The sequence below is a fragment of the Eretmochelys imbricata genome, chromosome 8 (assembly GCF_965152235.1).
Source record: "Eretmochelys imbricata isolate rEreImb1 chromosome 8, rEreImb1.hap1, whole genome shotgun sequence".
In the NCBI taxonomy this organism is placed as follows: domain Eukaryota; kingdom Metazoa; phylum Chordata; order Testudines; family Cheloniidae; genus Eretmochelys; species Eretmochelys imbricata.
In genome coordinates, this window is record NC_135579.1 from 75,170,381 (window position 1) to 75,191,213 (window position 20,833).

A 20,833-nucleotide genomic window follows, 5' to 3' on the forward strand; every position below is an offset into this window, starting at 1 on the left:
TAATGTGTCTGTGCAGACCAGGCTTTCAGCAACCTTTCTGAATTCTCTCAAGCATAGCTTTCAGCCTGCTTCAGAAACAATGGGACAATTCAACACGGATTTACACACTGTGAAATCTCACTCAAATCAGTGGAACTGCACAGGGTATGTCACCAATGAATTCGGACCATTCTTTAGAAAGTTTACTGAGATAAAATTAAAGCTCTGAATGTAAAAGATTGTGATAAAAGAAAAAGATACAAGTGTACTTGTCTAACAGATGGCTTATGTTTCATGATAAAAATGTTTGCATTTAATGTATAAAGATTACCTATTAATAAGGAAGCAGGTACATTTTCAAAGGGATGTTTCCCTCACAAATAAAGCTAGTACTTTGTAATTCACTCTGTGATGATACATATTACAATTAGGTTTGCTCAGTGGGTGAACCCAAAGTAATTTCAATGCCAAGACTTTATGTCTAAATCCTGTTGCTAACAACTCCACTGAGCAACTAAATATACTGTACTACATGCAACATCATCAACATTTTGCTTTTCTTCAGAATCACCCAGACTACAGTCAACTTACTTCTTTCTTTACAAAGGTGCAGCAAAGACTTTTTGAGTCTTGTGGAAGCAAACTTTTTGATTTATTCTTGATTTATTTATTATGCACACTAATGTGTGTGTGGTGCAAGGAGAAGGAAAGTAAAACTAAAAAGCAAACACTCAATTAAATGAATCAAATATATTTTCAATAATTAAAAGTTAAAGTTTCTGAACTATTAATGCCTATGTATTTTATAAGTAAGGCTGGATGGTTTTTCACCTGTGTGTCCAAGGTCCAACTGTGGCATGAGATTCAAAGTGATGTGAAGTGTGTTGACACAACTCTTTCTCCAATGGACAAAAGTCAACATGACAAAAGTACCTTCCATAATGTGTGTGCTGTCTGTAGGAGAGGGCCAGGGCTGGAGTTGGTGTGAAAACCAGAGCTGCATCTTATTCATACAAAGGGCAGAAATGAGGTGGTGGGGGAAGCACTATAGCTTCCTGGCTATATTTGTGGCTTGTGGATTCAAAATAAAAGGGTGTGTGTGGGGGGAAGCAGGGAATGAACTAAATAAAATGTAAAGTTCCATGAGGTTACTCCCTCCAGAAGGTCCAAAACAGGTGTTTATCAGTGGAAAAAATCCCTTGTGTATTTTCCTCCCATCTAGAATTCTTATGTTACTGGTATTTTGGGTTTTTTAGGGTAGGCATGGAGGAGGGCAAAGTAAAGGCCACTCACAGGACCAAGGACTAGAAAACACTCCACTTCTTTGCGCACAATGCCCACACCCCTCAAAACTAAGGCTGATGGCACTTCTTACACTACCATACGTATATAAACACAAACACATGGACTCTTCCCACATAACCTCACAGGTGGAAGCCACCTGAAAAGGGGCCATGACCCCGGTCTCCTCCTACATTGGGCAGTAGATGTGGCAGGTATGCAAGACCAATGCTCATCCTATGCAACAAGGGACTCTGGGAAGCATTATATGTTGGTGCTTTCTATTAGTGATGAGGCTAAAGACTATAATTTAGTTTTAAAGTAGTGGTGAACTTTCTCACACTCAGCAAGGTGTGCGGGTAGTGACTGCACTAGGCAATTACAAAATTACTGTACCACATACATTTCCAAAGTAACTTCTGAATGGTGCTAGGAGGAAGTACAGTATCATGCAGTAAATACTAGGTTTATACTAATAAGCTGAATAAGCAGAATTGAGTATGCTTAGAAAATAAGTGCTAAAACTTGCTGTTTAGCAGAAAACTTAATTTGCACTTTAACATTCATAGAATGATAGGACTGGAAGGGGATGACTTGAGAGGTCATCTAGTCCAGTCCCCTGCACTCATGGCAGGACTAGGTATTATCTAGACATGGGGTTCTCAAACTAGGGGTCAGGACCCCTCAGGGGGTCACGAGGTTATTACATGGGGGGTGTCAGCCTCCACCCCAAACCCCGCTTTGCATCCAGCATTTATAATGGTGTTAAATATATTAAGAAGTGTTTTTAATTCATAAGGAGGGTCGCACTCAGAGGCTTGCTGTGTGAAAGGGGTCACCAGTACAAAAGTTTGAGAACCACTGATCTAGACCATCCCTGACAGGTGTTTGTCTTACCTGCTCTTAAAAACCCTCAACGATGGAGATTCCACAACCTCCCAAGGCAATTTACTGCAGCGCTTAACCACCCTGACAGTTAAGAAATTTTTCCTGATGTCCAACCTAAACCACCCTTGCAGCAATTTAAGCTCATTGCTTCTTGTCCTATCCTCAGCGGTTAAGAAGAACAATGTTTCTCCCTCCTCCTTGTAACAACCTTTTATGTACTTGAAAACTATCATCATGTCTCCTCTCAGTCTTCTCTTTTTCAGAGTAAACAAACCCAATTTTTTCAATCTTCCTTCATAGGTCACGTTTTCTACACCTTGTGACAAAGTTCTGTCCTTGCCTCCGTGGGTCCCGCGTTTCCTGGCGGATTTCACTAGCCTCAGAGGCTCACTGTGACCCTCCACGTAACCCTTCTCTCTCTAGAGACAAGGGTCACTGTCTACTGAGCCATTTTCATCATAAGCCAGCAAGGGAGGTGAGGAGAAGTTATCCTTCCTTGCACAGTCTCTGTTGTCTCCCAGTCTCAGTGATTAATCAGGGGGCAAAGGGGGGGGGAACCCGGGCCCACTCTCTACTCCGGGCTCCAGCCCAGGGACCCTAATAGTATCAGCTATGGTAGCTGACCTTTTAGAAACACGACATGTACAATTCCCTGGGCTACTTCCCCCACAGCAGCCCTCACTTCCTCAAGCTCCACTTCACCCTTACCTCAGGGCCTTCTTCCTTGTGCCTGATATGGTGCGTACTACTCAGTCTCTCCAACAGCGCAACTTCCTCCCACAGCTCCTGACATGCACACCCACCTGACTAACTGGGAGGCTTTTAACTAGTTTCAGCCAGCCCCTGATTGGCTCCAGGTGTCCCAATGAACCTAGCATTCTCCCTGCCTTCTGGAAAGTTCTTAATTGGCCCCAAGTGTCTTAACTGACCTGGAGCAGCTGCCATTTCACTTATCCTGGTACCAGGGATTTGTTTAGCCTGGAGCTAATATATCTATCTCCCACTACTTTTCTATAGCCATCTGGCCTTGCTCTGTCACAACCTTTAATCATTTTTGTTGCTCTTCTCTGGACTTTCTCCAATTTGTCCACATCTTTCCTGTGCCCAAAACTGGACACAATACTCCAGCTGAGGCCTAATAAGCAGGGAGTAGGGTGGAAGAATTACTTCTGGTGTCTTGCTTACAACACTGCTGCTAATACATCCCAGAAGGATGTTTGCTTTTTTGCAATAGTGTTACACTGTTGACTCATATTTAGCTTGTGGTCCACTATGACCCCCAGATCCCTTTCCGCAGGACTCCTTCCTAGGCAGTTGTTCCCCATTTTGTAGATGTGCAACTGATTGTTCCTTCCTAAGTGGAGTACTTTGCATTTGTCCTTATTGAATTTCAGCCTATTTACTTCAAACCATTTCTGAACATTCATGATTTATTAATCAAAAACATGAGAAAAATGGAAGAAAGTATTATCTTGCTTAGTGTAACTTGGGTGAAAGTTGGATTCTTTGCATTTTAAATTATAAAGTGGAATGAGACCCAAAAAATGACTCTATAAAGATGGCATTGTGCATCCATAACTTTCATGAACTCCAGATCAGTGATATTCAGACCACAGTGGTTCAGGAGCCAAATTAGCGATCAACATTACCCAAAAGAGCCACAGAAGCGTGAATTCATTGTTTCATTTACTATCTATCTACCAACCACTCTCACAGCAAAATGATGTGACCAAGTATTCTACAACTGGCTAATAACATAGTAAAAGCCTCCTGACTGGTTAGTAACTAAATCACAGAGTGTTTTAATATCATGTGCTGCAAAGACTCATTAAAGAGCCACTTGAGCACACAAGCCTCAGTTTGAGTGTCACTGATTCAGATCAAATGGGCTCATTTTTACAAGTAAAATGAAGATTTTTCTAACTAGTGGTCCTGCAAACTCATCTTGGGATTAGAAAAATATTCAGCTTGTGTTCTATCTGTAATGAAGAAAGACTTTCCAGCTGAAATTTGGCTCAACTATCAACAGAATTGTTAGCCAAAATAGCATCCAGCTGACTCGCTCTAAGGTGTGTTGTCTCTGTTGGGGTAACAGGAATAAAAGCTTATTTTAGTTATTAAACTAAATAGACATAACTGACTATACAGAACTGACAGAAAGGAAGCAGGTCTGTGGAGTAAGAGTGACATTTTTACATTGTTACTTTGCAGAATAAACTCACATCCAATAGATTTTTACAGTCAGTACAGGCCTATTTAATTCTCACATATCAAGAATGCAACATTGAGCATAAACACATGCAACAGAAATTTATGAAAAAGCAAATTCCTCTTGAAACAATTTAGAGAGATTTCTTTATGCCTCTTCTTTCGAGCATTGATATGCTATCAATATTGTCTGTGAAGTAAAAACAAGCACTTGTATCCAGATTCTTCAGTCCCTGCATTGTCATCTCTGAGACTAAACCTCTAGAGTACATCTCCACATGACACATTTACCTAAAGTGGCTGCACATGTCTAACGTAGGCTTTTGTTTAGTGATCATGGTCGTTTTGAGTTTGTTTAAATACAGAGTCCTAATGCTTACCCACTAATCCCAGGACGTTTTGAAATGCTCTCAAGCTTTTAGAGGGAAAAACTGTTGCATGGACTTTGCAGATGAAACTGACCACAGTTCACTGGAACCAGCCAGTTCAGATAAATAAAATGAAAGCAGACATTTCTTGAGAATATCTTGAAAGCTTTTCCATTAGACCGTATCAGGGGTATACAATCTTCCCTACCTTCCGATCCCCTCTTTCTTTAAATACTGTGTGTATAAATATATTTATCTGCTTCATTTGATATCAAAGATCTTTGGGGGAAAAGATATATCTTCCAGTACTTTGTTTTATACTGCATTATATCACAGATATTACTATATCATCAAATTTAAACCCTAAACATTCCTAAAAGGAGAGACTGCAAACCACCACCACTGAACTTACTAGAACTAATTAGCAAGCAAATAAAGCATTTGGTCTGTGCATCATTTTAAAGTTGTTCCTGCTCCATGCCTGGCTTAGATGCAGAATTCAGTAATATTTGGGTATAGCTTCTTCACTGGATGTCAAAGGGCAGTCTAGGAAAGCACAGTATATAATAATATGGCAAATGAGAATGTATTGAACAGATAGATAGAAATGCCTCAGGTTAGATTTTCATTAAGGGCTCAGACTGGACATTCATTTTTGATATCATGATCATTTGGACTGTCTTAATCTGGATGTTCTCTGGACAGGTAGCTCTACTACCTTAATAGACTATACTTTATACATAAAGAAAACCAATGTATTACACACACACCTTGCTAAGGAAACGAAGGAAAATTTTGTGCCATGGTAATATAAACTATTAAGCAGTAATCACATCCTCCTAAATTTGAGACATCACTAATGGTAACAGTAACCTTGGCCAGCAGCAAAGCAGGGAGTTCACAGACACAAAAGTATCCAGGGTACTCTGAAAATGCCCTGGGAAGTTTTCTCAATATCATTCTCCAGCACATGACACCCATATATGACAAGAAAGTGATGAGTCATGGTATCTGTGCCTAAGGAGAGGGGTGCAAGCAAAGTCTGACACAGTTGCTACCTTTTTAAGAAACAAAACACTTTGGGTCCTCAAATCAGAGAGAGGCTACTTGTTTGTCATGTCTCCTTGAATTGGAAAAAATGAAACAGGTGGATTATTATGATGCATCGCCCTCAAATCCCATTGCTCACTCCTTCATTCTAGCTCATGTTCTTATCCCCTCTGATCCCCCAGGTTATTCGTACATTAGAAGCTTCCATCATATCACCTTTCAGCCAAGCTGGGGAGATGTGCAATTAGCTTCTTTTCAAGTTGTTGCTTATGCTACCCCATTGTTTGACTCTAGGAATAACACAGCCACTACCTGTCCCTGGGGCCGGATCGTGCCCTGTTGATACTTGCACATGCAGAAGAGGCCCGCCATATACAGATCTCCCTCTGTCAAAGAGGCAAGTGAAAGTGGTTTCAGACATCTCTTGACCCAGACCCCACAGAAAGCTCTTTGTGGGGTCCATGGTGACCATCAGTCTGCTGTTGACAAGCATCATCCCCCTATAGACCTCATGAAATTTTCAGGAGAGTTAATCCAGCCTAAAGCTTTTCCGTGGAGACCCTCCATACCATGGAATACCTCTTCAGGAGCAGGAACAGCCTGGGGAACAGCACTAGCAGGGAGCTGGGTTGGGAGCTCAGGAGCAGATGTATAGAACCTCCATATGGATGTTCCTGGCCTCCACTAGATTTCCCAGAGTTCCACATGAATTTCCAAAAAGCCATGGTTCTGAAGGCTGAACTCCCTTTTCTTTCCAGAAGTGAATAAATACTCTCCCTCCAGATAGAGGAAATTCTTCAAGTTTTCCTCCCCTCTCTGCACTCATGTCTCCACTAGAGGAGGTAACTGGGCTATTGTTTAGAAACCAAAGACCATCACTTCTGTAATGAACCTGGTGCCCATTCTGGCTTCCACTGCAGCCAATGGAAGCTTTATCCTTGCTTTCACCGGAATAAGATTAAGACAATTCTGAAGCCTTTGTCTCATGACTGGGCCCTTAGAAAGCAGAAGAAAGACAGCTCCTATTCTGAGCCTGTGACTTTGTAGAAAAAAGACTGCTCGCTACTACTGCATCTTTAGCTTAGCTACATTTTAAAGCAACTGTAAAACTGCAATTACGTTTGTAAACACTTTTAGCTCATTATTAATACTGTGTGTAGCAGATGACCAAAGACACACATTTTACTTGTGAACAAAATAGTCATTTCACTGAATATAAAGAAACTGCCTGAAAAATTCATAAGATCTGTTTCACAAATTACCAATTCAACCATAAGAGTGTATAGTAAAAATGACAAAAGATTTGTTCTTACAGTTGATAAAAAATTTATACCAAGGCATTCAAGTAAAGTTACTTTCTGTGTTCTGATTTAATGAATCATTTGAGCAGTATCTGGCTGGGTGACACAGATGTAGGGCTCGCTGAAGCCTACTCTAATGCCTACTGGTATAGCCTTCCTTGGGACAGTAAAGCCAGAACAATGTGTCAGACTGAAGTAATATCAAATAAAGTAAGTGCAGTACTGGGGACGCTATGAGGTTGGCCCACAACACTGCTTGACCTGTGAATGTCTGGTAAGTACTTCTCTGTCCTACAGGCTCCAGTGACCCAGGAAGCCCAAAAGAAGAAGCAGCAGTGCGGTAATAAACAGTCTCTGCAATAAGATTTTTGCAATCTTGTAATTCAAGTTGAAAGACATACAAAGATTGCTTGATGGTTTTAACCCTACTGAAAGGAAGAGTCTGACACTGTGTGAAACCACCAGTGATTTCTTAAAAGGTGAACTAATGTTAAATGTTTAATATGAATTTGTGAAAAGAACTGCCTGTTTTAGAACACTGAAACCTTTACATTTTGCCTTTATTTAACTTTAAACCTGTACACTAATTTGGACAATAAAAATGGGAAAGTTACTTCATGTATATGACTATAGTTTGCGTTGTTTATGACTTCAGAATTATGTTGAAGGAGTATGTAAAATCAGGCTTACGATTAAGACAAAAACTGTTGAAGACCAGATCTCGCCACATGCAAACTAAAATAATGTAGGAATCTAGACATTTTAGTATTTAAATCTTACACAATAAAACTATTCTAAGTATGTTTAAATGCAGATTGGGGACATTTAATTAAATATCCCAGTCCGAATGTGTCTGAATAAGTTATGGCTTCAAAATGAGAATTTTTCTATCTCAAAATACAAGTTTATTCAACAGTGTGTTGAAAAGTAATTAAAGTATATAATTTTTTTAATGTACTGCCTATTTTCAAATAAAAACAGGTGAATTCCTGCTGCTGAGAAAAGTTAATTCTTTAAGAAAGGCAAAAACATCCTAAAATTACTATGTAATAGAAAGTATCCTTTAGTATTTTCCACTGTGTTCTCGTTCATTCTAAAAGTTTTTCCAAATTAGTCTATTATTGACTAAGTAATATCTATTAGAATGCACAAAGGCTACTTTTTACAGGTTACACAACAGATAACTGGATCAAAATATAACAAAGCTTCTGCTGTAAAGTACTATATATCAGAGAGAAAATGAACGTTTTGGAAAAATGAGTGAAAAGAGAAGTATTGCTTAAAAAAACCCCACAACACTGACCTGAAGTCTGTAGGATTTAGTATTTTTTAAGCAAGCTGTAATTTTTCAAATGATTATTTGTTATTGAAAGCCTGACAGCTACAAAACTGCTGGCAAAATAAACACTGTCGAATTTATGTGAATATATCTGTGTATAGTGCCTAGCATAGTTGTTAATCAGATTTAAAGAAAAACACCGTGATATTTGATATAATTTTTCTAATCCTTAGAATTAGAACACCTCTTGATAAAGGTCATATCCGTTATTTAGAATAATTGCAGTACTTACGCTGATAACAACACAACAGCAATTAGGGTCCATTCCGGCATTTTGTGAATAATATTTGTATTTGTTAACCTGAAAAACAATAAGGGCAACATCAAAAATGTTATGTTTTAGAACACAAATAAAATCAGAACAGTTGAAACTTACTGTTAAGCAAGAATAAGGGGCTGGATTTTAAGGCCGATTTTGAGAAATGTTGAGTACCTGCAAGACCCACTGAATTGTGTGCAAGTATATTAATATTCAAGTATCCTTAAAAGAAGATTTTCAACCTCCTTCCTATTTATAGACACCCACAATGAGATCAGATTTTGTTACAGCAGTGTTAAAGCATAGTAAATCTATGGAATTCAGTGGAATTTCTCCAGATTTACATTGGCATAGCTAATATCAGAATCTAGTTCGTTATATTTTTAACAATATTGCACAATACCTACGTATTTTAAATTTTTGGCCTTCATCACCCTCTTATATCAGCACCTCTCAAATAGTAAGAACACCCCTCTTTCTTTTCTGCATCTATTGTAAGAGCTTGAAAGATAGCAGAATTCCCCCTCTCACTCACTCATGGCTCCTATGCATGAGTGGTCGGGGGGGGGGAGGGGGGAGAAGAAGCTAAGTCAAAGAAACAGAATTTGTATTTATTTCAGAATTCAGAGAGGTCCAAGGTCATTCTTATTTCCAGCGAGAGAGAGTTCAGAAGCCTAGGTCCCATACCAGCAAAAGTTCTGTCTCCTGTACTCCATATCTCCCTTTACTGATCAAGCTTCATGTTTCACATCTAGAAACTAACTACCCTTGAGCCAAAATAATGATTTTCTCTGCCTGGTGCCCACACTAGGGTATATATTTTATAAAGTATGGCTCCCCTCGGAATAGAGAATCTGAAAAAATGGCACACTTAAGGCTTGTCTATACTGCAGGCTAAACTGGCGCCACTGCGATTGATGCAGTGGCGTCAATTTAATGGGTCTGGTGAAGACACGATGAGTTGATGGGAGAGCACTCCACCTCACCAAGGGGTGGAAGGTAAGTCGGTAGGAAAGCATCTCCTGCCGACATAGCGTGGTGTAGACACTGCATTAGGTTGATGTACACTACATCGCTCAGGTGGGTGATTGTTTCACACCTGAGTGACGTAACTTACATTGACCTAAGCAGCAGGGTAGGCCAGGCCTTAGGTTCATGTTTCTTGCATCTCATTGATTTTCATACCAAATGTGCTCACTTTACAAGACAAAGTAATTTTTTTCTAAACTGCAAGCCCTACCATTTCTTCTTGGGATCTGCATCACAAGTTGGGTTTTCCTTCTTGGGTAGGCCAATGTACACCGCAAGTTACACTGGGCAATGCTAACAACTGGTTTTTTAAGTGGTAGCTCAATAAGTTACCCCTACAGACAATTTTATAAAAGTTGTTTGACACCAGTGCCCACAGTTGGACCCATTTAGGGAGCTCATAGAATTTTAATAACTATGGGAAGTATGGCCCCAGCTGCTGGGGTGGGAAAAAATATTGCATGATAGACAGACAATGCATGAGACCGTCCCACCAGATTGTCAACTCTGAGGCACAGAGCAGAATGTTTCTTTCCACATGCAGCACATTTATCCAGAAAATGACAAACTCTGCCGTTCTAGGCTTTGAGTGCCTCAGTGGTCCGCATATATTTTCAGGGAACCAGGAACAAATTTATTTTGGCCTTGCAATATGACACTTTTGTATGACCTGAGACAGAACAGCACAAAGTGGAAGAGTAGAGAGGTGGATCTGGTAGAACAATTTAAATCAGTTGTTGAATACATCATGAGAATTTTTAGGTCAGGTCCAAAGATACCTTGTGCATCAGACCCCAACTCTGTTCACACTACTGGCATAGTTAACGCTACACAGGTTTATGTTTACAAAATGTAGATAAAATTCTATGACCATGGCAGTTAGCAGTGTTTTGTCCCTGCCAGAGGCCAACCTATCACATGGTTGTCTTTTTGTAATCATGGCAATGTTAGCTATTCTGCCATTTCTCCTTCCCTCACCAATTTTGTATGCTAGGACACCCCAGAGTGCATTGTGCCAGACTGTTGCCCCGACTCTGTGTGCATGTCATCTAGACAATCTATACCCTGCAGAGGTAGTATGGAATAACTAGCCAGGTTTTCTCAAAATGTTCCAATAAAATAGGGTTATGCAGCAAGGCAGGTGTGAACTGCTGTGTTGCCAAAAACTGCTATGTGACAGAAACTGAACTGTGTTTAAAAGGTAGCCATGCCTCTAACTGGTTACAAAATCACAGCCACAGCTTTCTAGCCAATAACCTAAACTGATTTCAGCAGCAGGACAGAGCACTGTTGGTGTTCTGAATGCATAGCAAACTATGATAGCTGCTACCCTAGCAGAACATCACAAACCATATAATATCATACATTATTTTCCAAGCAATAAGGGAATATTACAAATACAGTCACTTTTAAATCAGTAATAGATGGCACTTGTTTTTATCAATATCTGACAAAAAACAACAGTTTGAGTTTTAAGGTTGACCTTTTCCACCCTAAGGGAACGATTGCCCCCCAATGAGGATTTAGGGTTAACAAAAAAATAACCGAAAGATCCAAGCATTTGACACTTTGGAACCTTATCCCTGGCAATCTTGTTATTTGCTAAGTTTGTGTAAAATTCCAGAATTCATACAGCTAATATAGTGGTTCAAAATAATCACACATAAAACACAATTCCAATTATAATCTGTAAACTCTGCTTAGCCTGGTTTCAATAGAAGAGCAACAGATACTCAAATCTGACCAATAAGGAGAACAAGACATCCTCACTGCTTCCCTTTCCTGCTTTATTTCCTCAGCATAGTAACTAATTTCAACTAACTACCTTCTCATTCTTGGCATTACACGTATCTGTGGTTATTGGTTTGGAAACCTAACACTTTTCTATTCATCTTTAGCGAAAAGCACTCTATATATGAACATTTAGTATTTCTTTATCTGCCTGAGCAGGTGGCAGAGATAGGGAATTTCTTTTGTAAGTTAAAAACTAAAACAACAGTGTTGTTTCTCCCCATCCCCAGTGAATCCAGGTGATTCTTCAAAACAAGATAAGTGTTTAACTATAGTTTAAATACAAATTTTATAAGTATCAGCCATGACTACTGAAGCAGTGCATCTCCATCTGTATTATTTCCTTCCTATGCTTTAATACTCAATGTTAATTTTATTAAACGAAATGGCCATGTCATATAACATAACCAGTATTTTTGGTTAAATAACATGGATTGTCTGAAACAAACCAGCATGCACTGATTACTATATGAAATTGCTCAAGGCAGTGTCTAGCAACAAAAAGTTAATATGTGCTAAACGGTTACTCTTTTCTGTTTAGAGAATATGAGACAAAACAAGGACTTTAAGGTCTTGACTCAATACTGATGACAGTGATAAAAACTACTAAGAAATGCCTGATGGAATCATCTTGACAGGCAATTCATATGTAACATTCCAGTTAATCTGCTTTGATGAGATACAATGGAAGAGACAGCTCTAAATCACTTGGGAAAACGCTGTCAAATAGCAGAGAAAGCAGCTTTGTTTCAGTGCTCTACAAGGAGCCATTATTGATTAGAGCACAAGAAGGCGTCATTCTTGTACACAAACTAAGAGATGTAGTTATTTGTGTCAATTAACTCTTATTCAATGTTAGTATTGATTGGCAAGGTCTCAACACTAGTCATTGCCATCAATATGCTATTTACAGTAGAGGTAGTCAGAAGACACCGATAACCTGCTGGATGCAGTAATATAGATTGGTTGACGCAGTACTGTCACTGGATTGGATGACTAGTCAAGATTTCACAACCAGTAACCTTTTGGTACAATACCTGTCCTACAGCACTTGTGCAACTGTTTTAAAAAAGCCATTTTAGGAAGATCAGACTAAAGCATGCAACCTACAGCTGTGAAGCCTTAAATAATCAGGAGCAGTGAAAGGGCAATCACTTTCAAAAACAAGCTGTGTGTCAACACCACGGCGTCTGAAGACTAAAGCTTTCAAAAAACAGTCAAGTGCAAGGCCCCCACTAAAAATGGTTCACTAATTCGTTGTCTTATCTTTAGCCAAAGCTGCTACTTCAAAACAATCTGTGAGGGAGGGGAGAAAAACGTCAGTACAATTATATCTTTTAAACATATGTTGTGGGGAAAAAACCTAGCAGCAATGTTTTAAAAGTAGAAGTTTAAGCCTATGATTTGGGTTTGCAGAGTTCTAATTTTCTGTTAAAAAGTATGACAAAAAGTCCTACAAGTTTTAAAGAGAGAAACTGCAGCAAATTTGCTTAGGTCAAGTAGGGCTAGATGACTAGGTGCTGAAAGCCAGAGAATGCCCCCAAGATCCCATAAGATTCAAACTGGTCATTCTGGTAGTTTGGTTGGTGTCAAACCCCACACAGTACTGAAGCAGGTTTGCTTCATACAGCACAGCCTACAATAGAAGGGGAAAAGCAGTATTAAATCCAGCTGCAATATTTCCTCCATCCCTGTAGATGGAGATATGACCCGCAGAGCTGCATTAGCAGCATGTGAAGGCATATAAACCTGTTCGGCGAACAGAATCAGAGTAGCACAAGGATGACAGGTGAAGGAAAAAACAACAACCTAGGAATCAAAAATAAAAGGTAAAGAGAGAAAATATAAATCTTGCCTCCCCTCAGTCGACAGGAGCACAGCATGTAAAAAGAGATGTTACTTATTTGTACAGTAACTTGCGTTCTTTGAGATGTTTTGTCCCTACAGATACTCCACTTCAGGTGTCAATGCATGCCTATGTGTCTCAGATTAGAGATTTTTGGTAGCAGTGTCCACGTGACCTGCGCAGGCATTCTGTAGACCAGTGGACATGCTGGCTGACGCTTCCTGCGGTTCCCATTGGCCGGGAACTGTGAACTACGGCCACTGGGAATTGCAGAGGTTTATGTCTGCGGACAGTCAACGTCCGCAAAATGTCTCACGGCCCACAATCAGCTTACCCTGATGGGCTGCATGTGGCCCGCGGGCTGCAGGTTGCCCACCACTGCTGTACACTTGTTCTGATCTGAGGGCATATAAGGCAGGGTGGACCCACCGCTGCTCCAGTTCCTTCTCCACCATGAATTCTGGCCTAATGCTGGGACTCCAAAGAAGAGAAGGAGGGTGTAGCACCCGTAGGGACAAAACATCTTGAAGAACTCAAGTTATTATATGAGTAAGTAACTTCTCCTTCTTCTTTGAGTAATTGCCCCTATTAGCGCTCCATTTCAGGTGACTTTTGTAGTGTCCAGGCTACGGGGGATGGCGCTGCGAAGTCCTATTTAGCCCAGATTGGAGAACAGCCATCCCAAAGGCTGCATCAGACTTAGAAACATACACTTTGGTTTTCACTATTTCCTGGAGAAAAATCAGTAAATCCGTACATTTTTAAAAAAGTAAATATTCGGGTTTTAGCAATTTCCATCAAATTTTGGGTGAGCCAGCACCTGGCTCCGCCCTTGAAGAGTCCCTGCTGCTGCGAGACGAGAAGGGTGTTGGGTCCCAGCAGCTGAGACCACACAACCACTGCAGTGACAGGCCCACAGGGAGCAGAAGTCTGCACCCCCTGAGTACTGTCCCTGGTATTTGGGCCTTTCAATGCAGCCCGTTTCCCCTGCCAGACAGTCCCGTCCTGACCTCAGCTCTTCAGCTCCTGCACTGTGAAGAGGAAGGGAGCCAGGTTCTGGCAGCTGAGATTGTTTGACCGCTGCAGTGACAGGGCGCAGAAAGCTGCACCCTTTGGGTACTGCTGCCCATAACTACTGCTGTCCTTTGTTTTCAGGATTTACCAATTTTCACTTTTAAAAATTTTGGAATAAAAATATTGATAAATTCCCAGGAAATTTTAAAATAAAACCTGAAAATGTAAGGCCTTAACTGTGGTGTAGTACTGGTAAAAGGTGTGAATAGATGATCAGGTGACAGCTTTACAGATGCCTTTGATGGGACATTCTTGAGCAAAGCCATAGGGGTAGACTGTGTCCGAGTGGAGTGGGCAGTCACTCTTGAGGGAGGATGCACGGTCGAGAGTTTGCAGCATGACAAAATGCACCCAGTGACCAATATGGATAGCCTTTGGGTAGAAACAGGGGTTCCTTTCATTCTGTCTACAAAGGCGACAAAGAGTCTAGAAGAGGCTTTGCCTAGTTCTTTCTAGGCAGAACACTAGTGCCCTCCCAACGTTCAGAGTGTGTAGACTAGCTTCCACCCTAGAGTTGTGCAATTTAGGGTAAAAGATGGATAACTGAATGTACTGGTTAACGTGGATGTATGAGGTGGTCTTTTCATAACTTTAATTACTCACATTTGGAGGATGAAGTGAAATTTGAGAGGCATTAAAACACTAACCCCTTTACACTGCTGAATAACCTCTATACGCTGGAAGCAGTTTATTGGAGTATGTTTAGCTGTGTAAATTTAAAGCATATTAAAAAAAATCAACCACAATAGGGGAAGGTTGCGCACACTGAATAAGAGACACTGGTACTTTCAGTAAAATTTAGTTATAGTTAATATATGTTTTTCTTTTTTCACAAAAATGTAAAAACTATAGATTCTCTGGGGAAAATACGAATTCCAAGTTTTTCCATGGCAAACCGATTTCTAGGATCCATGCTCATGACTCTCAACCAATATATCAAAACAGCTGCTTGGTGAAGGTTGACAGCTAGATGACCAGAGAGATGAAGCTAGATGGTCTTTTCTTTTGGAACCAAGATCTTTTCTTAGATGGCGCTGTGGCCCTGTGATATGTTTGAAACTGGATGGGGCAGGACCTTTGGAGGTCTGTGGTCTGCTGTACCTGCTTTTGCTTGCAGAATAATAGATTCCTAAGTACTGAAGATTTGCTCTGGAATTCTGGAGTGGAGGGATTTATTCATGGTGTCAACAAACAGCTTGGTGGCCTTGAACAGACGATCCTCCGTTGTGCTCTGGACCTTCCTCGGATAACTGTAACCAGGATGAACGGCTGTCATAAGGTTTGGGGTGCAATCCAGAACAGTAAGGGGTTGCGTCACCTGTTACCCTGTAATCCCAAGCGCATCACAATGTTTTGATACTGTAGCTCCCAGCCTGTGATATTCAGTCAGCAACAAGCATGCACATCAGACCCTGAGTGTTTGGGTGCTATGCAGCCAGCCTGGTTCAGCAGTTCTGATCCCAGCGGCCTGTCTACAGCCCCAGAGCTCCACTCTGGCTTCCACCAGCCTTGGTTACAATCAGCAAAGTGATCCCAACATACTCCTAGTCCCAAATTTCCCCCAAACCATGTGCAAGTGAAAACATGCATCTAAAAGTCTAAAACTAGCAAGGTACAGCCTTTGTTCAAGATGGTTTTTCTTGCCAATCTGCACGTCTTCCAGAGGGATTTGCAGACTCAGTTATTCTTTTCATGAAGTCTTGTGTTTGAAGTCAACTGCACAGGAAATTGGGAAAGCAGCATTACAGCCCCATATGGAGAAGAAGAGGATTTATCAGTGGGTGGTGTAGCTTCCCAATCAGCCCTCAGTTCTTGTTCCTCAAAGGGTTCCTCCTAACTAGAGGACAAGTGAAGAGGGTACTGAGAAACAGGTAGCTCTCTCTCCTCATGGTCCTATTGAGAAGTTGTGCTCTATAGGACTGGTCTCCTCACATGTGGCCCAGGGATTCCAGAAGAGCCCTTGAGGTGGGGTATAGGGGAAAGGTGGTGGACAGTCGTACCAAGAGGGCTGTTGAGGGGCTTGCATGTGCCTGGGTCCTGGTAAAACTCTTTCAGAATAGACTTCTGTGGAGGGAGATCTGAACGAGCAGGTGGTGAAACCCTGAGATTTCTGGAGTCAAAAGAGGAGTCTTCCCCTCTACTGAAGGCGGGAGCTGATCTCATTGGTACCAGAGAGTGCTCTGGAGAAGTGGTTTTCTTCGGTACCATTTGTAGGGGAGACCTGGGCTGCTCAGAGACTAGGAGATTTTTCAGGAACAGGAATCTGCTCGGTACAGGAGAGGCAGGACACTGGAAAGCTAAGTCTGCTGTAGCTGAAGCCACTAGTACTGAAGATGGCAAAGGGTCGTGATCAGAATGCTCCTGGTGTTTGTGCCCTGCTGGAGGGGTAGGGACTGGGGCAGCTGGTGCCAGTACCCATCTTTTGAGGTGGCAGAGTTCTTTTGCCTGGCTGGTTCCAAACCAGGTACTTCCATCGGTACCAGGTAGGGCTGAGTATCAAGAAACTTTTCAGTGCAAGTACCACTAGAAGTCTTTTAGTTAGTGCAGGAAGTACAGTACAGGAGGCTCTAGAAGCCTTGACTGTACCTGAGATGGGACATGAGATCTCATTGTAGATTTCTGAGGCAAAGTACCCCCTTTCTTCAATGCCCCTCTATCAGTGGACTTAGGTCTCTTCTTTTTTGAGCTAGTCTCTGGAGCTGCCCCATGGTTCTTACCCAGCAGAGACAGAGCCGTAGAAGTTGAAGGAGAGCTTTGCTTGGCTGACCCTGATACACTTAGTTAGGGCTATTGGTGGGCCCTAGTTGGAGGAAGGTTGCACAGAATGCACCATGGGAAGCAGCTTAAGTTTAGCCTCCCTCAGCTTCCTGGGTCTGCTTTCAAATCTGATGAAGATCTTGCATGTTGGCACGATGTGTGTCGCCCCCAGACAGTGGAGATAGCTGGAATGACTTGCTGAGGGGAAAAAGACCCTCTCACATCTGGCAGGTTTTAGAACCCTGACTGTGAAAAAGAAGGTGGGGGGAATGAAAAGACCACACAAAAAGCGTGCAAGGTAAGTAAAAAACAATACAAATTTACGGATAAGCTGAAGAAAGTTAGCTAGGACTAGAGGTCCACGCTAATTCACAGATATCACAGCGCCTCGTCTCATGCTGTGGGCAGTTGAGAAGTAACTGGAGCAGTGGCAGGTCCAGTTTGCCTTATATGCCCTCGGATTGGAGCACAAGAATGTACAGCACACAGACATGGACCACGCAGATACTCCTACCAAAAGTTTCTGATCAGAGGCACACAGGTATATGCACACCTGATGCGGAGTACCCACAGAAACAATTGCTCAAAGAAGAAAAAGCTAATTTTGACATGGGAAGTTTCAGGAGCAATAAAGAAGCCCAAACTTCAGGTAACAATTGGGTTAAACAAAAAACACAAGAAAAGGCAAATGCATGCAGGAGGTCGTATTTCTTTTAGCATCAAAACGCCAATCATCTATAGTTTTACTTTGGTACATTTTCTCATTAATGTCAGCTCCTGCCTGAGCGATTCATCATTGATCAGTTTCCCCTCTGGCAAGAATAGTGTAATGGCCTGATCCTTGCCTCTAACATGAATAGGACACAAGTGGGAGACAAGATTCAAGCACCTCCACAGTGCTTTTGGGCCAAAACTTGGCTCTGAGACCCAACAATCTAGAATTTTCAGAAAAGAAGTTCTTTTTCAGTACAAGGGCTCGCTCACCCCAGGGATAGAACATACTACCTCCCAGTGCTCCGAGAGGCAGGTGGTCACCTTGAAAGGAAACTTACAGATGAAGTGCCAAGAACATAGGAATTACCATACTGAATCAGATCTAGTACACTATCTCAGAATGTGGCCAGCATCAGATGTTTCAGATTAAGGTGCAAGAAAACTGCAATAGGCAGTTATCGAATAACATGCCCTAGGAAAAGTTTATTCCTAACTTCCATTAAGGACTGGTTTAGTGCATAAGTAATTATATCCAAATTCCTGCTTTTTTGTCCATACTATAACAACTCTGGATATTCTGGTTATCTGTATAAAGTGTCCAATCATTTTTTAAAAATCCTGCTAAGCTCTTATCTTCTGTGGTATCTTGGGACAAGGAGTTCTATGGGCCGATTGTGCATTGGGTGAAAAAGTATTTATTTTGATCAGTTTTATCAGTAGTTGGTCCAATAAAAGATATTACCTCACCTGCCTTATGTCTCTAATTTACTCATTTAGTAATTTAACATAGATTTCTATGTAAATACCTAATTTTCTCTTGGTCTTTAACAAAGTGCCCTGGCAGACTGAAGAGTTGGCATCTCAGTTTTTGTAACAAAAGCTTATAGGCACTGAGGGACTTTGCTTGGGAAGAACTATAACCATTCTGAAATGTCTCCAGAAATCTCTTCAGAGCGCTTCCCAGCAGTGGTGATTGAATAAAATGCTGCCCAAAAGAGGCTGAACGGCAAGTGTTCCTTTAAAAACCAATGGAGCTGAAAATTGCTGTTGCTCAGTTCACCACATTCTCTTTTACCCTTTAACTAAACTCTCCCACATTATGACCATGTATTTTATCCCCTATGATGGGCCTTCAACGATTTTTCACCCTGAAGTCCTTCCAGTACAGGAAGCAGAAAAGAGAACTTGTTTGTCAGAGGTGCCCACTCATTATTTTATTCAGCATTTCAACCCCATTAACATAGTAAGTGGTACTTAAGGCCCTGAATCTTCCAACTACTTCAGCAAATGGTTTAACTGTCCCTTGTGAGTATTCAAACCGAAATCAATGAGACTACTCATGTGAGTAAAGTTAAGCCTGGGCACATAAGCATTTGCAAGATTGGAGATCTATGCATAAATGACCACTGCTTTTATCCTCAGGTCCATGAGGCAGTATTTGCCACCAGCTTCTGCTACAGCAGAAGTCCAGGTACAGATGGAGAAAAGGCCCAACAAATTGTTCCTTCTTGCTAGGAGCAGTATGAAGGAAAAATAAATGTAGGTTTAGTTGAATTGATTCTACGGATAACTGAAGTGGAGAATTTGGCCCCACACTATGCATCTTGTATTTTGTAATCTTGTTCTCAGCATCAATGAAGTGAATTCAAAATATTTACTTTATTTAGGTTCCTAAAGCACCTACTCATTGCTCTAGGTGCTACAATAAATTCAATATGTAGAAAAAAAATTCCAAAACTGCAATTAAACGCAAACCAACTGCTAAGGAAAGAGTTCATCTAAGATCCTCCACATTAGAAGAACTCCCAATTGGCTACGAATGGCCTTCAACTCACCCCTTATCCAAAAGTGTTGCAAAAAGGTCTCAACATTAACTGACTCAAAAGACAACTCAAGCATCATCAGATACAATTAATAAGAAAGATTTTGTTCTATTTTGTTTCAGCACTAAAGGTTGGAATATTGTTAAGGCGCTGTTTCATATATTTAGGAGGAGTTTAAAAAAAAAAAAAGGTGAAACATAACAGTGAGAGTCCTCAGGCAGGTTGCAATTCAGATCATATTTACAATAAATTGGCAATAAAAGTTCAATTGGGCTATTGCGCAACAGGTCCTAACAAATAATAATGAAGATGGTAAAATCTGCATGTCAAAATCTTAATAATAGGGAGCCAAATTTAACTAACATGTCCAAATTGCTTTCAGGTATGCTTTTGAAAGAAGTCTGTTTTGGTGCTGACACACTACTGTTTTGGTGCTGAGACACTACTGTTACAAAGGCCCATGGTGGGAGTATGCCAGAATTCATACTAGTTTCAGCAATCCAGAGAACTCAATCAGGCTGAGGGGACTATTATGAATTTAGCATTACAGACTGACTAAAAATCCTACATTTCTGTAAACCCAGGTCATTCGTGTATGTGGGGTATACTTCTCCAACTCTAGCACATATGAAAGAAGCTCTTCCCTAACCCTTTACATATTTTTGGCATAGTCGCTAGGAGAAAGTGTGGAGTTAATCAGGATTTATTTTAGAAAACAGCAATTATAGCAATTAAATTTTTAAAAAGTCATGCGTGCCACCTCCGTCAGCATAAAAAAATGTTTTCTGTCTTTACAAGTCCCTGCTACAGCTCTTTAGTCTAACCTGGTCTTTGAAGATGTTAGCCAAAATTAAGGGTTCAAGTGGAACTGACATTCTACTCATTAAAATATAAATGCCACAAGAAAAGTGTTTTTAAAAATTCTTGGGTTGCACCGAATGGCCAAGAGCAAAAACAGCAACACCTAAAGTCAATGTCCTGAAACATGGCTAGGCCACTCATAATTAGCAATTGCTATCACTCCATCTTCTTGTTGGTGCTCAAGGGTATGGAGTTTGTGTTGTGTAGTGAAGAGGAACGGGCTGCTGACCTGCAGAGTGGGTAGGTGTTTAGAAAAGTTACCACC

At 40.9% G+C, this 20,833-nt stretch overlaps 1 protein-coding gene across 3 annotated transcripts in view; it reads right to left on the reverse strand.

The window, feature by feature from the left end:
* Positions 1-20,833, reverse strand: part of RPAP2 (RNA polymerase II associated protein 2) — a 68,344-nt gene that overhangs the window by 21,347 nt on the left and 26,164 nt on the right. For all 3 annotated transcript variants that reach the window (XM_077823951.1, XM_077823950.1, XM_077823952.1), the window contains one exon: positions 8,647-8,715. In XM_077823951.1, coding sequence (XP_077680077.1) covers positions 8,647-8,715 — 69 coding nt within the window. The remainder of the gene's footprint in view (positions 1-8,646; positions 8,716-20,833) is intronic.